We start from the raw sequence: 12,406 nt of genomic DNA on the forward strand, positions 1-12,406 counted from the left end.
TCTTGACAAGATTTGCCTTCCTCTCAGGCTGAGAGTGTGTGACTTGCCCAGAGTCATCCAGTGAGTTTCTATGGCTGAACAGGGATTTGAACCCTTGTCTCCAGAGTCTTAGTTCTGCACTCAAATCAGTATGCCATGCTGGCTGTCATAACTATAGTAGAACCATTAATCAATAGAAATTTGGGAAGCTGTGCGAGTTCTATTGATTCAGTGGGTGCACCCAGGTGGAATAAAGCCTACACATTTGTGTATCCTGTCTATCTTCCATTGCAAAGATCATGCAAATTCCAATATTATTTAAAGTCAGTATGCACTGGAATATAGCTATTAAAAAAATTTAGGGAATGGTTTTGTTTTACATAAATCCTCCTGATTTAAGCTGAGCGCCTGTTGAAGAACAAGTGATACCATAGTAAGTAGCAAAAACAACATAAAGGCATGGGGAGGCAGAGTTTTTAACAGAGAAAGTTGGAACTTGAAACATATCCATTTTCTGCAAATACATGTGGAAACAATAAAGTTGCCTATTTTAAATCTGCTCCTTGTTGCTTTACATTTCAAGAACTGTTTTTTTGCTGGAAAGTTACTGCACTGTTATATACATTCTTGGAAATCAATATTTTGTTAGAAGTAACTACAACTTATCCACATGCAAGGCCTTTCTTAGAGCTTTCTTTCAGCTAACTGGGTGGCATATAATAACAATACTAATATAGATTTTGATGTAGCAGGTTGAAGGTGATTAGTAGGAGGGTGAGGGTGGAATGTCTTTTTCAAGGTCACTCAAACCCTTCATATTTTGTAAATACTTAGGTTAGTTCTGGGAGGGGAACATTAGCACTGTTTTAACAGTATAGCCAAAATGCACTCCTCCCAGTTCAGTCCAGTCTAATGACAATTGTAATGAGCAGTCCCAACAGATGCCCAGCCATTGCATGAAGACCTGCACCCAGTCTCAGTAGATTATTGGTTCCATTATCTAACTGGCCCTATTATCAAGATATTTCCCTAACTGGCACTGGATTTCTCCTGATTAGCATTTGCCCATTAACAAACAAAAAGAACAAGAGATTCCCCAAATTTTGCACCAGCACCAGGTGACGCCAAGCCTGGACTAATCTAGTGATGCCACTGGTTGTAGTGGTGAGATTAGGAACAATGTACAAGCTGCACAAGCCACATTGCCATTATATAATGTTGTGATGTACAATGGTACATCACTTTGCAGGACAGGCTATTCTTGTACAATAACAGTGCAAAGAGAGGGAAATAACAGCTCTCAAAAGAACTACAGAACACTGGTATATGGCAGTGGAAAGTAATGGGTGCCCTGCACCTGGCTGGAAAAAAGACCCACTCTTCATGTGGTAGGAACCCCTCATGCACAATAGGAACATCTTGTTCAGTGCTCCATTATGCAATGAGAGTCTACATTGTGTAATGGAACATCTTGTGAGAAACCCCTTATGCATTCACACAGTTCTCTAACATGGCTGATTTCATTGCAATAACTTTGCTTGATCATCCAAAACATATACACCACAGTCCATGGTACAGGATCTCAACTTAAGCACTAATTGAAAGCTTTGAAGCCTCTACTTTTCATTATCATGGTCTTTCCCCACCTCCCACCAGTCTTTAACTGGACATCTCTTCAAATAGAGGTTACTTTTAAATATAGAACCCCACCTCCAGAAAGTAGAACAAATATTTGTTATTCTCCTAATATTCAGCCAAAACCTCTCCTTCTCTAATCCACAAAACAGTGATACCTTTATGGGACCCACCAAAATGCACAAAATACCTGCTTTATTATAAAATAACAGCTTTTGAAACTTCTTTGGTTTCTTCATCAGGCAAAGGTGTTAAAAATCATTCAGGAGAAAAAATATGACAATGTTAGTCACAGGCCTACATTGTCAATATATTGTTGTTGTTGTTCTCAGTTAAATTGGAGGGATATTCATGCAAGGCTTGTAGCCTCACAAAGGATGGCCAAGGAACCTGGATCACAAAGGAAATATGGTTTATGGTTCACTTTTTAAAATGTGATTTATTCTGTAATAATTTTTTTTTTTTTAGGGGGGTGGCAGTTTTTTCAGTGCTCAGAGAATTAACTTTTAGACTACAGCTCTGAGCTTCTACCAGCCACCATGGCTTCCGACTATACTGGGCATCACAATCTAAACGTTACTTTTCCAAACTGTTAATTTTTAAAAAAAACATACTTTGTTAGTTACCTTCAAATGAATATGTGATATATTTTTGTTTTAAAAAAACTATTAGCCCTGTTTCCATTTGTCATTCCCATTCAAAGGTCATTCAACAGCATGACAGAAGAAAGCTCCTTTTAACTTGGACCATTTCAAATAGTCAGCTGACTGAACTGTGATGGTTTAAGCTACTGCTGTGTCAGGGACGTAGCCGGGGGGGGGGGGTCTTGGAGTCCGGACCCCCCCTTCCATTAGGAAAAAGGAATGGTGTGTGCTGCTGCGCCGCCGCGCCCAAGCCCCATTATAATGGTGGGCCCCCCCGACCCTTTCTAAAATCCTGGCTACGTCCCTGGCTGTGTAAATATTTATTGGAGATTTGTGTATTATTAGACAGTATTTATTTTTAGTTTGCTTGTATTACTGATTGGTTTTAAGTGTATTGTCCTATAATTGCGATGTGAGATGGTTTATACCATAGAACCAACTGACAAATACATCTAAATATATAAATATAGTTTCAAACTTAAAGGGTAATTTCTCTGCCTTTTCTATCAAACTACATTGAATGGAATGGTGTTATGGATTAAATGCATAGTTCAATGCAGTTAATTTAAGTCCTCCTCTTTCTGTCTCCTTTCACTTAGTGAAGACTCTTCTATTCAAGTCCAGGAAATATTTGGCCATGCCAAGTGAATTATCCATTTTATGATACACATACTTTTTAATCTTATAAACTTGTATATATATATATATATATATATATATATAGGCCAGAATCCTGTATATCAATCTCAGAGTAAACCCACTAAAACAATTGTTGAAGAGTGAGTCATCAGCTACTTCTCTGATTCTTTGACTGCCTCCACTTCATTTCTGATGGAGGCTTCTGTGTTACTGACTCAAAAATACAAATAATACTTTAATTGTTCACATTTAAGGACTCTTTTGTTCAAATTTCATATGTACAGAAAACACTGGCTGAGATCTTCTTGACTATTGGTGCAACAGAAGCTCAGCCAACAGATAAAATTGGAATTGCAGAGACAATAGAGGGAATTGGAGCAGCCCTGGCATCCAGATGCCATCTTCTTATCGTACCATACAGGGCAATGGACAAACTGAACAAAATGCTTCCCAAAATCTGTATTTTTGTATGTGGGCCCTTGTAAAGGCAGAAATGTATACATCATGTAATTTATGGATGTGGACAATTTAATTTTAAAGAGAAATACATGTCTAAATGAACTGAAATCAATACTTTTATTTGGTATTTCAGTAGAACATAAACTTAATAATTATTTCCTGATTGACAACCCTTTATGTCATAAATTTTGCTTATTGCTATTTTGAAAACGTAGCAACACTATTCCTTATGAAAGTTCATTAAAAGTACAAGAGCCAGTACAACTGCCAAGATGTACCAGCATAAATCCACACAATACTGACCATTGCTCTTTGTTCAGAAAACATTGTGTGCATGTCAGATACTTTGTGCCCAAGGAAACAAATTCAAAAAAGTGCTTGTCTTTTTGATTTTAGTCATGGTTGCTGGCAGTTCAAAGTGGTGTCTTGACATGTCAAGAACTTTCTCAGTAAGGATAAGGAAAAAAAATCAGATATTCTTTATATCCTCTAGTATTCCCATAACCATGTAGAATGGAGAACAATCTATGTAGAAAAAAGCTAACATTTTATGCATAGTAAGCTATTGTGCCTTGAACTCATGACAACTTAAATTGAAATGAGCATGAGTAGGATCAGTCTCTTTACACTATCCGAGGTGCAGTACACACCACCAGGAAGCAGTGTCCTGGCAGCAATAGTAGGGCTCGGGAGCGCGCACCAACCACATGCTCCTGAGCCCTATGATGTGTGGCCGACACCATTATTGAGCGGCACCACCCATACAGGGGGCATGTAAATGATGTGTGGGTGTCTGAGCATCCACACATATTAGAGGATGCAGCATCATAGGGTTACATTGCAGCCCTTACAATGCTGCAAAAAATAAGCCGCTCTAGGTGGATTATTTTTTACTGCACATCATTGCCCCATGGTTTGGTTGCTGTGGCAATGTTGTGCAGCAAAGAGGGGTGGTGTTGCACCACCATTGTGTACTGGGCCTGAGTTATCTGAAAGCAATTTTGAATAATTCTATTTTGCATTGTAAAGTAGATACCACTTTAAGAAATCTTAGGCCACCAAGTATATCAGCTTTCTTCCATTATTCATTACTTTATTATTTAATGTGTTAAATTGCATGAGTACATATTGGGGGGGGGGGGCAATGCTTCTAAAGAAAAAAATGCTTGTTTTTAAGTAATGCACATGCATCAGAACAGACACAATCAGGAAGAAAGAATGTATGTTTTAAGATGGTCCCCAGAATCCATAAGATTTTTTTAAGGGAGATTTTAAAATGATCATTTCTTTAAAGAAAAAAAAACAGCTGTCTTATTAATTAGGAGTGTTTTCATCCTAGTCACTACATTTGTTAGATTAACTGACTAATATTTGAGATATTGAAAACTAATTGCATTCCAGCAACTGGTTGTTGTAAAAGTCTAAATAACAATTCCAAAACAAGTTTTTTAAGGCTGAAATCCAGTTTTCATGTACACACTATTCAACTCAAAGTGCCTTACTACTGAATAATCATATCCATGACTGCATGGTAAATGTGTTAGTTTTACTAGTAGCTTTACTAATAAAATAAATTAAAATCTGGAACTTCTTTCTAAAAAAAATCACCTCCATTTTATACAATCAGAGTTATAGATTTTGTAGAGGCGAGCAAGTCCTTTAAAAAAAAAGTCAATTTCAAAATCTATTTTCAGTTAGTATGTAAAATAAGCATTTCTTATATACATCAGGGCAAACCTTATTTTATCCACATTCCCCTATGGACTGCTCTGAATTTTAATTCTGTCAGCAGTATGCATTATAAATGTACAAGATCACAATTACCACTGCTGCCCACAGTAAAATGGTTCAAAGAGTAACTAGGAGAGAAATTATTCCTTCATTCTTCACTGGCCCAGGTTGTGATGCCAAACATTAGCCTCATAATCACTACCATGTAATCAGATATGTATGTGGGTCCTGTGTTGTCCCGGGAGATAACAGGGAGGAGTAATAACAAGGTCAAGTAAGGGAGAGAGAAAAAGACGTAAGTGTGTGCAATGTGCTTTCTAAGGCCTTTAGGCCATGCATAACAAAATGTTTATTTTATTTTATTTTATTTTATTTGCTTTTTTAAAAAATTACTTCTTCCTAGGATAAAAAGTGCAAAACAACATCTGCAAATGATGTGACGTGTGTGTGTGTGTCATTTTTTTCACTGTATGTTTAGTTCTATTTTATTTTACGCGTCCATCAGTCTGACAGAGGGCCACATGATTTTGATTCATCAGAGGTTCAACAAAAATTGCCATCATTGGTAAACACACACCTGTCAGATGTTATTTATTGCTAAAGCTGCCAAATTGGAATCAGTTGGCCAATGGCAAGGCTCCCATACTGAACCATTTGCAAAACCAGCAGCTGTGTTGATTTATAGCACAAAACAATTCTACAAGGTTACCTTGCATTGAATACAGATATAATGATTGCTGGAGATTGACTAGCCCTTGTTTCCTGATAAATCACTTTAGCCTAGTTAAGAGTCCTTAGTGGACACTACTATTCCATACAGGATTCTACGGAAGTGTGTGTGTGTGTGCGTGTAAAACACACATAAGCACATGAATCTGCCTTGTCTGCAAACAGTCTCCTCAGAAATCATTTCTCTTTGTACAGCTGCATTATCTTTTTCATCTCCAGTTATTTTAAAAAACCTATTCTGGACATTAGAAATTCTGGCAAACGCAGTACAGTGAAGTACTTTTTTGAAAAGGAAGAGGCTAACCCTTTTTTTTTTTCATTTTTACAAGCTTGGAGAAATAATTTCAACAAAATAATTTTGACGATGATTCAAAGGAGTCACAAGCATTAATTCAGAGTTCCCCTTCCTGGTGTCCATTTACCTGTTAGCACAGCTGGCCTTTGAAGCATTATCAAAAACATGTTAGCCTATGTGGAATGGGCATATCTAGCACTCTTCAAACAACTCCAGGCACTTGTGTTATGATGGGCAGCATAGCATTGGGTGTTTGGATGTTTTCGAAATTCTTTTTAGTAAATTGTTTCCAAAAATCATCCTTTGCAGTTATTTAGTGAGCTCTCAGTCCTATGTTCAGCTGAGTTGAGAGACTCTTTAATCTGCCTACATTATGCTGACTGCATGAGGCAGAGTGCATGTTGAGTGGGAGTCACTTCCTAGAGTGTTTGGGGTGAGCATTCCAATGAAGCAGCTGAAGGTTGTTCTCTGATACAAAAGACTTCATGTTTCTGGGTGGCTGGAGATTGAGGCCTGATCTTTTACTTCCTCTGCAACCCATTTCTCTCCAAATTTCCATTGCTCATGCTGATCAAAAACAAGAGGGGTTAGAGAAAACGAGAGAGAGCAATTATTCAAACAAATTGTACCCACAAGTGTACAGAAATCAAAGACAGACAAACCCACAAGTGTGTAGATGCAGGGACAGACTATTTCTGTTACAATATATCCAGACTTTTTAAATGAATCACTGAGGTAAACAATCTTTATTTATTTTGGTAGAATTCAAAGATATAGTTGTGTTAGTCTATAGAATCTGAGGAATCTGAGGATGCATCTGAGGAAGTAGACTGAAGTCTACAAAAGCTCGTGCTGCCAATTTATTTCAGTTAGTCCCAAAGGTGCTACAAGATCTCTCTGCGTTCTTTGTTTAATTTGTTTATTGTAAATTAATAAACCAATTGTTTGGCACCTTTTATTCAAGAAGTAAAGAATAGGGAATCCCTCCCTCCCATTTTTACATCACAACAGCCCAATAAATTAGGATGGGAAACATTTGGCCTTTCAAATGTTTTGGACACCAACAGTCCCAGCTAGAGTGGCCAATGGAAAGGAAGGCGATATGTTGAGTGGTGTGTGGATAACTCCTGGTCCTCCAGATGTTGACTGAATTACAATTCCTATCACACCTCACGTAGGCCAGACTGGCTAGGCCTGACGGGAATTGAATTCTTGCAACATCCAAAAGACCTCAAGTTTCTCAGTCCCATGGTGCAGGGGAGTTAAGAAGACTTGGGTTGAAGTTATTTCTTGAACATGAACACTTATGGCAGGGATCCTTTGGCCTTATGGATGGTATGGACTTCAACATTCATGATTCCTGAACATTGTACATAGATTGGATAAGACTTGATGCACACAACTTTTGGAAAGCCAAAGCTTCCTCTCCTTAATATTTGGGGATGTTGTGGACTTAAAAATAATAATAGGGAAACATTCAATGCTCTGTGCAGTTTGAATTAAAAATTTAAATAAAGATTGCTCGCCATAGTGATACATACAAAAGACCCTCTATATATTTAAGTATGAATAAAAGCAAAGTACTTCTTCAAAGGATTTTTTGTAATCCTTTAGTCCCTCTCTTTACCTTCTGAGCACCATCCACTCTTTCATTACAGAATAGCACTCAGTGTTTCCCTCAAAATTGTGGGTCGGGGAGAAGAAAGACAGAAACAGCACCTTATCACTTCCTCCCACACCAACAGAAATATATTTTTCATTTATACAAGAGCTACATTTGCTGCATGATGCTTGGAAGGGGAGGGAATTATTATCTTGAAGGATACCAGAAAAGAGCTTTTCGTTTTCTAGCATGTCTTGCTTCTGCAAATATTCTAAATTGTTAGGTAAGCTGGAAAATGTCCATTATGAAAAGTATAAAAGATCTACTGTTGCCCTAATGATGTGATTGCTGCTGAGAAACCAAAATGAAAAGGATAGCAGCACACATACTGATCTGATTTTAACTGTGTTGGCACAATCATCTGCCCAGCATGAACAAAACTATGCTGCCTTATATGATAGATATTTCATGCAAATTGCTACCCATGTAGTTCAGTTGATAACACAGGTTGCAATCTTGGTAGCAACCAAACCACTCAGATTATCTCATAATGTGAGACTCAGCCTTGAAAGGTTTGAATTTGCTCTTCTTGTTGCTACATTTTCAAAGCAAATATATTCTACAAAAATATAGGAAATGTAAGAAAAATATAGGAAAAGTACTACTTACAGGCTTCTGAGAGGCAGAAATAACTAGGTTCTTCTGTACTGCAGTTTGTTCCATCATTTGTTCTGTCTTTGTTGTTGTCGTCACTTTCCATCATAACAATTAACTACAAAAACAGACAGCACAATAAGACTTGAAAACTGGAGAGGGTTCCAATATCTTTAATGGTAGTGTAGAAAAGGGAATTTCATCAGGGATTGCCTGTCACACAAGCCCTTATCAGATGAGTGTGGAACTGGGGGTCTTCTGCACTGGGCGATTCGAATTCGCGTTATTTCGCAAAGTACTGTCATACCTGGGAGCCCTTCCGCATTGGCAGGATTCAAATTGGCCAATCTGCATTCGCGCGAAGTGCATCAGTGCAGAATGTTTTGTCACACCGGTGCTCAACATGAGGATTGGCCGATTCGTATCGGCTGCCTCGCACATGCTCAGTGGTGCCCTGCATGGGTTGCGACCTTAAACGCTTCCGGGGTGAAAGGGGAGGTCCCGTCATGACAGCCCGGTAAACAGCTGGAGAGCCAGCTCATGCACATTAACAATCGCGATACAACGTGCCCATTACTGTTTCCTCTCTACATTCCTGCTTGGTTTTAATGTTACCAGACCTCCCTTGCAACAATTAGCATGCCGGTTTAACATGTGGTGTGTGTGTGTGTGTGTGAGTGTGTGAGTAGTATTCTGGGGGGGGGGGAGGAGCAGTTCCAGCGGCTGTCAAAGAGGCTGGATGGCCATCTAAGTAAATGGGGATGCTTTTATTAAGAGTTCCCCTCCTCCTCCCGGCGTGGAATCCAGCCTGGGCTGCATCCCAGCAGGGAAACAGGTGCGGGGCCGCCTAGAATCGCGGCGACGCCCATTCCAAACGGCCTCCTCTCCTGCCTCCCGGCTTGAGAGGCGCCTAGGCTGGCTCCCAAGCCGGGGAGGAGGAGGAGGCGGCTGCTGGAACCGCGATTCCCGTTGCCCCCCGCGCGCTTCCCTGCCTGGGATGCAGCCAGGGATGCCTCTCAAGCCGGAGAGGGGAGGAGGAGGCCACTGGAACCACGATTCCAGCAGCCCCCGCGCCTCTCCCTGCCGGGATGCAGCGCCAGGGATGCCTCTCAAGCCGGGAGGAGGAGGAGGAGGCCGCTGGAACCGCCCCCCCCCCCGCTTCCCTGGAACCGGAAGAGGAAAGACCCACCGGAAGTAAAATTGGGAATCTGGGGGTCTGCGATGGAATTCAGGCTGGGTAGTCACACCAGACCCATTCGCACTGAGATCGAACAGAGCCCCAATCATGGGATATCGCCAAATCCCCTTATCCGCACACTGGCCAACACGCTCCAAAAAAGAGGAGCCAGTATGCATCAGTTCGGCAGCTCGCGCATTCACGTGAGTGCGGATTGGGCCATTCGATGCTGGATGATGGTATTGTGCAAAAGCGAATTCGAATCGCCCAGTGCAGAAGACCCCCAGTTCCACACTCATCTGATAAGGGCTACAGTCAGATGAGAAGCAACAGCTACTGAAATTCCCTCTTCTACCCATCTATTAAAGATATAGGAAGTTTTCATTTTCACTCATGTATTTTCACTCACTTACAACATGTATGCATATACAGTGAGGCATGGAATACACTGTATACTGTTCTCCCTTGCAAGCTTTATTGGAAATGCACAATCGTATTCACTCAAACCAAACTTGAATATCTGAACTCTACTAGCTGGGTATTTAAGTCTTTGGAGTGACTGAGTGCCCACTAACACTTCTGATTTATGATGGTTCCTTTAAAAATATTTTATTTCAGGTGATAACTATGACATGTTCCCAAAAACCTAAATATGTATATAACTATATATATTTGCCATGAATTAGTCTTAAGAATATTTCCTCATTTTCTGTACGATATCTAGCAAAACTAATGATCCTTCTGTTAAGCCAAGATGAGGCCAGATTAAAAGATTTTAGATTCTGTTAACTGCAACTGATAACTTTATTAAACTGGTCCATATAATATCACTCAAAGCAAAATAAAGGGGGGGGGAATCAACAATGAAAAGTATGTCACAACAGATTATGCTAGATTTTGTTTTATTGACTCACTCCACTGTTTAGACATTTCATTAACCCTCATACTGAATGAAATTTATATTAGTAGCTGGGATTAACTGTAACAACAACTGCTGCTAAAGGCAGCTTTACTGCTGTCATGAACAGTTTGAAATTAACAAGATGTCTGCAATTCTAATGCATCCTTCTGGTTTTATTAGTCCTTAGCAAGACTGCAAATTACATCTTTTACCTATTGCCCTGTATAAACAGGGCAGGGAGGGAGAAAAATGAAGAGAGAAAGCATAATTTCCTTGGGTCCAAAATTTAGTATTAAGAGATTTTGTTCTGTCTGGGTGGTATAAACTGTCAAAAAGAACAAGTAACATCAGGAGTTATCATCAGTTCATTCCTTCTTCCGTTTGTTTCACTCTTAAGCAGCCCAAATAAATTCAATACTATTTCTGATACAAAGGCATTTAATCTTTTCCAAATCAAGTATTTCTAGGTAGAATATAAAACACTTTAGTTAAGATTCTGCACCAAGTTAAGTGTAGATAGCTTAATGATTTCAGAATTGCAATCTTTTTGTCTCTAAGAAATAAAGTGCATTTACATCTCTGCTGTGAGAATCAGCCATGTCATCATATTGGTATTCCTCAATTTAGAACATGTCCCTCCAACTGTTATATGTGGAGCTAACAATAACACTGTCTCCTGCCTGCAATGCATTCAGGCAGCTGTGAACTTTGATGGATAATATAACAATGACGTAAGAGGAACTGGGGGCTCATAGCAAAGCATTCAATGACTCCAACAGTTATTTAATATATTTAAGATGTGCATTATTTGATGGATAATCTCAAGTGGATCCCTAATGCCCTTTGATCCTTTCCTCCTTCTCGCACTATTCCATGTTAATATAGAATTACCAGAGGCTTGTTGGGTCGGAGATTTGTGTTCTCACTGTCAATGCTGCTGCTGCCACTGGCATTGCCATTAGTATCTCTGATTGGCTTTTCACAGGGTTTCCTCCTGTAGAACTTTTGTGTACTGTAAAATAAAAAGGACAATGAAACATAATGGCCTGACACAAAAGGTGTACGGTCCATATAACAGAGCAAGCACACACTTAATTTGTTTCAGCAGCTTTTATCACTAATTGTTGTTGTCATATGCCTTCAAGTCATTTCTGACTTATTGTGACCCTAAGGCAAAACTATCCTGGTTTTTTTTTTTTTTGGGGGGGGGGGGGCAAGATTTGTTGAAATGAGGTTTACTATAATGTTGCCCTGGTGTTGAGAGTGTGTGACACATCCAACTGAGTTTCATGGTTGAGCGGGCAATTGAACCCTGGTCTCCAGAGGCATACTCCAGCACTCAGCCTGGCATCCTTCTGAGGTTGCTAAAATGAGTACCTAGCTTGTTGGGGGCAATTATCTTACACATTGTAAACCACTTAGAGACTGCTAAGTTCAGAATGAAGTGGTATAGAAATGTAGCTGTTGTTGCTAGCTGCTATTAAACTGCTGTGCCATGCTGGCTCTAGCTTTCATCATTACTGAAAAACAAAATTAAAAAACAGCAGGGTAAGGGAAGCTTCAGCCCATGGGGCACACCAATCTGATGGGATGACTAATCCAGGGAGCATGTAGGCATCAGGAGACATCCTGCCCCTTCCATAGACCAAAGACAACACTGCAAAATTGTGATGGTTCCTAATAGGAGACAAAGACAAAGCTTTTAAGACTCAGATGCCAGCTGTAAACACATCGCTGCAAGTGGCAATGGAGTCATGGAGCAGGCTTCTCGGTTCACATTATCCCCCATTGGAGAAAAGGCAAATCAGGTGAAGTTTCCCAGGTCTGAGCTCTGCATATAAGAAGCCTCCCCCCAATAGTTGTCATTCAAGTCTGCCAGACTTAGATTGTGGGATTTTATTGTATTTTATTGATTTTATTGATGTAAGCCGTCTCGATCTTATTGGAGAGGCGGGGTAGA

General features: G+C 39.8%; 1 protein-coding gene across 1 annotated transcript in view; it reads right to left on the reverse strand.

Moving 5' to 3' along the window:
* Positions 1-3,517: 3,517 nt before the first annotated feature.
* The window catches only part of EGF (epidermal growth factor), a 74,802-nt gene continuing 65,913 nt past the window's right edge, over positions 3,518-12,406 (reverse strand). Inside the window, 3 exon segments of the mRNA XM_042470080.1 lie at positions 3,518-6,678; positions 8,384-8,486; positions 11,338-11,458. Coding sequence (XP_042326014.1) covers positions 6,674-6,678; positions 8,384-8,486; positions 11,338-11,458 — 229 coding nt within the window. The 3' untranslated portion in view covers positions 3,518-6,673.

The sequence above is a fragment of the Sceloporus undulatus genome, chromosome 5 (assembly GCF_019175285.1).
Source record: "Sceloporus undulatus isolate JIND9_A2432 ecotype Alabama chromosome 5, SceUnd_v1.1, whole genome shotgun sequence".
Taxonomy (NCBI): domain Eukaryota; kingdom Metazoa; phylum Chordata; class Lepidosauria; order Squamata; family Phrynosomatidae; genus Sceloporus; species Sceloporus undulatus.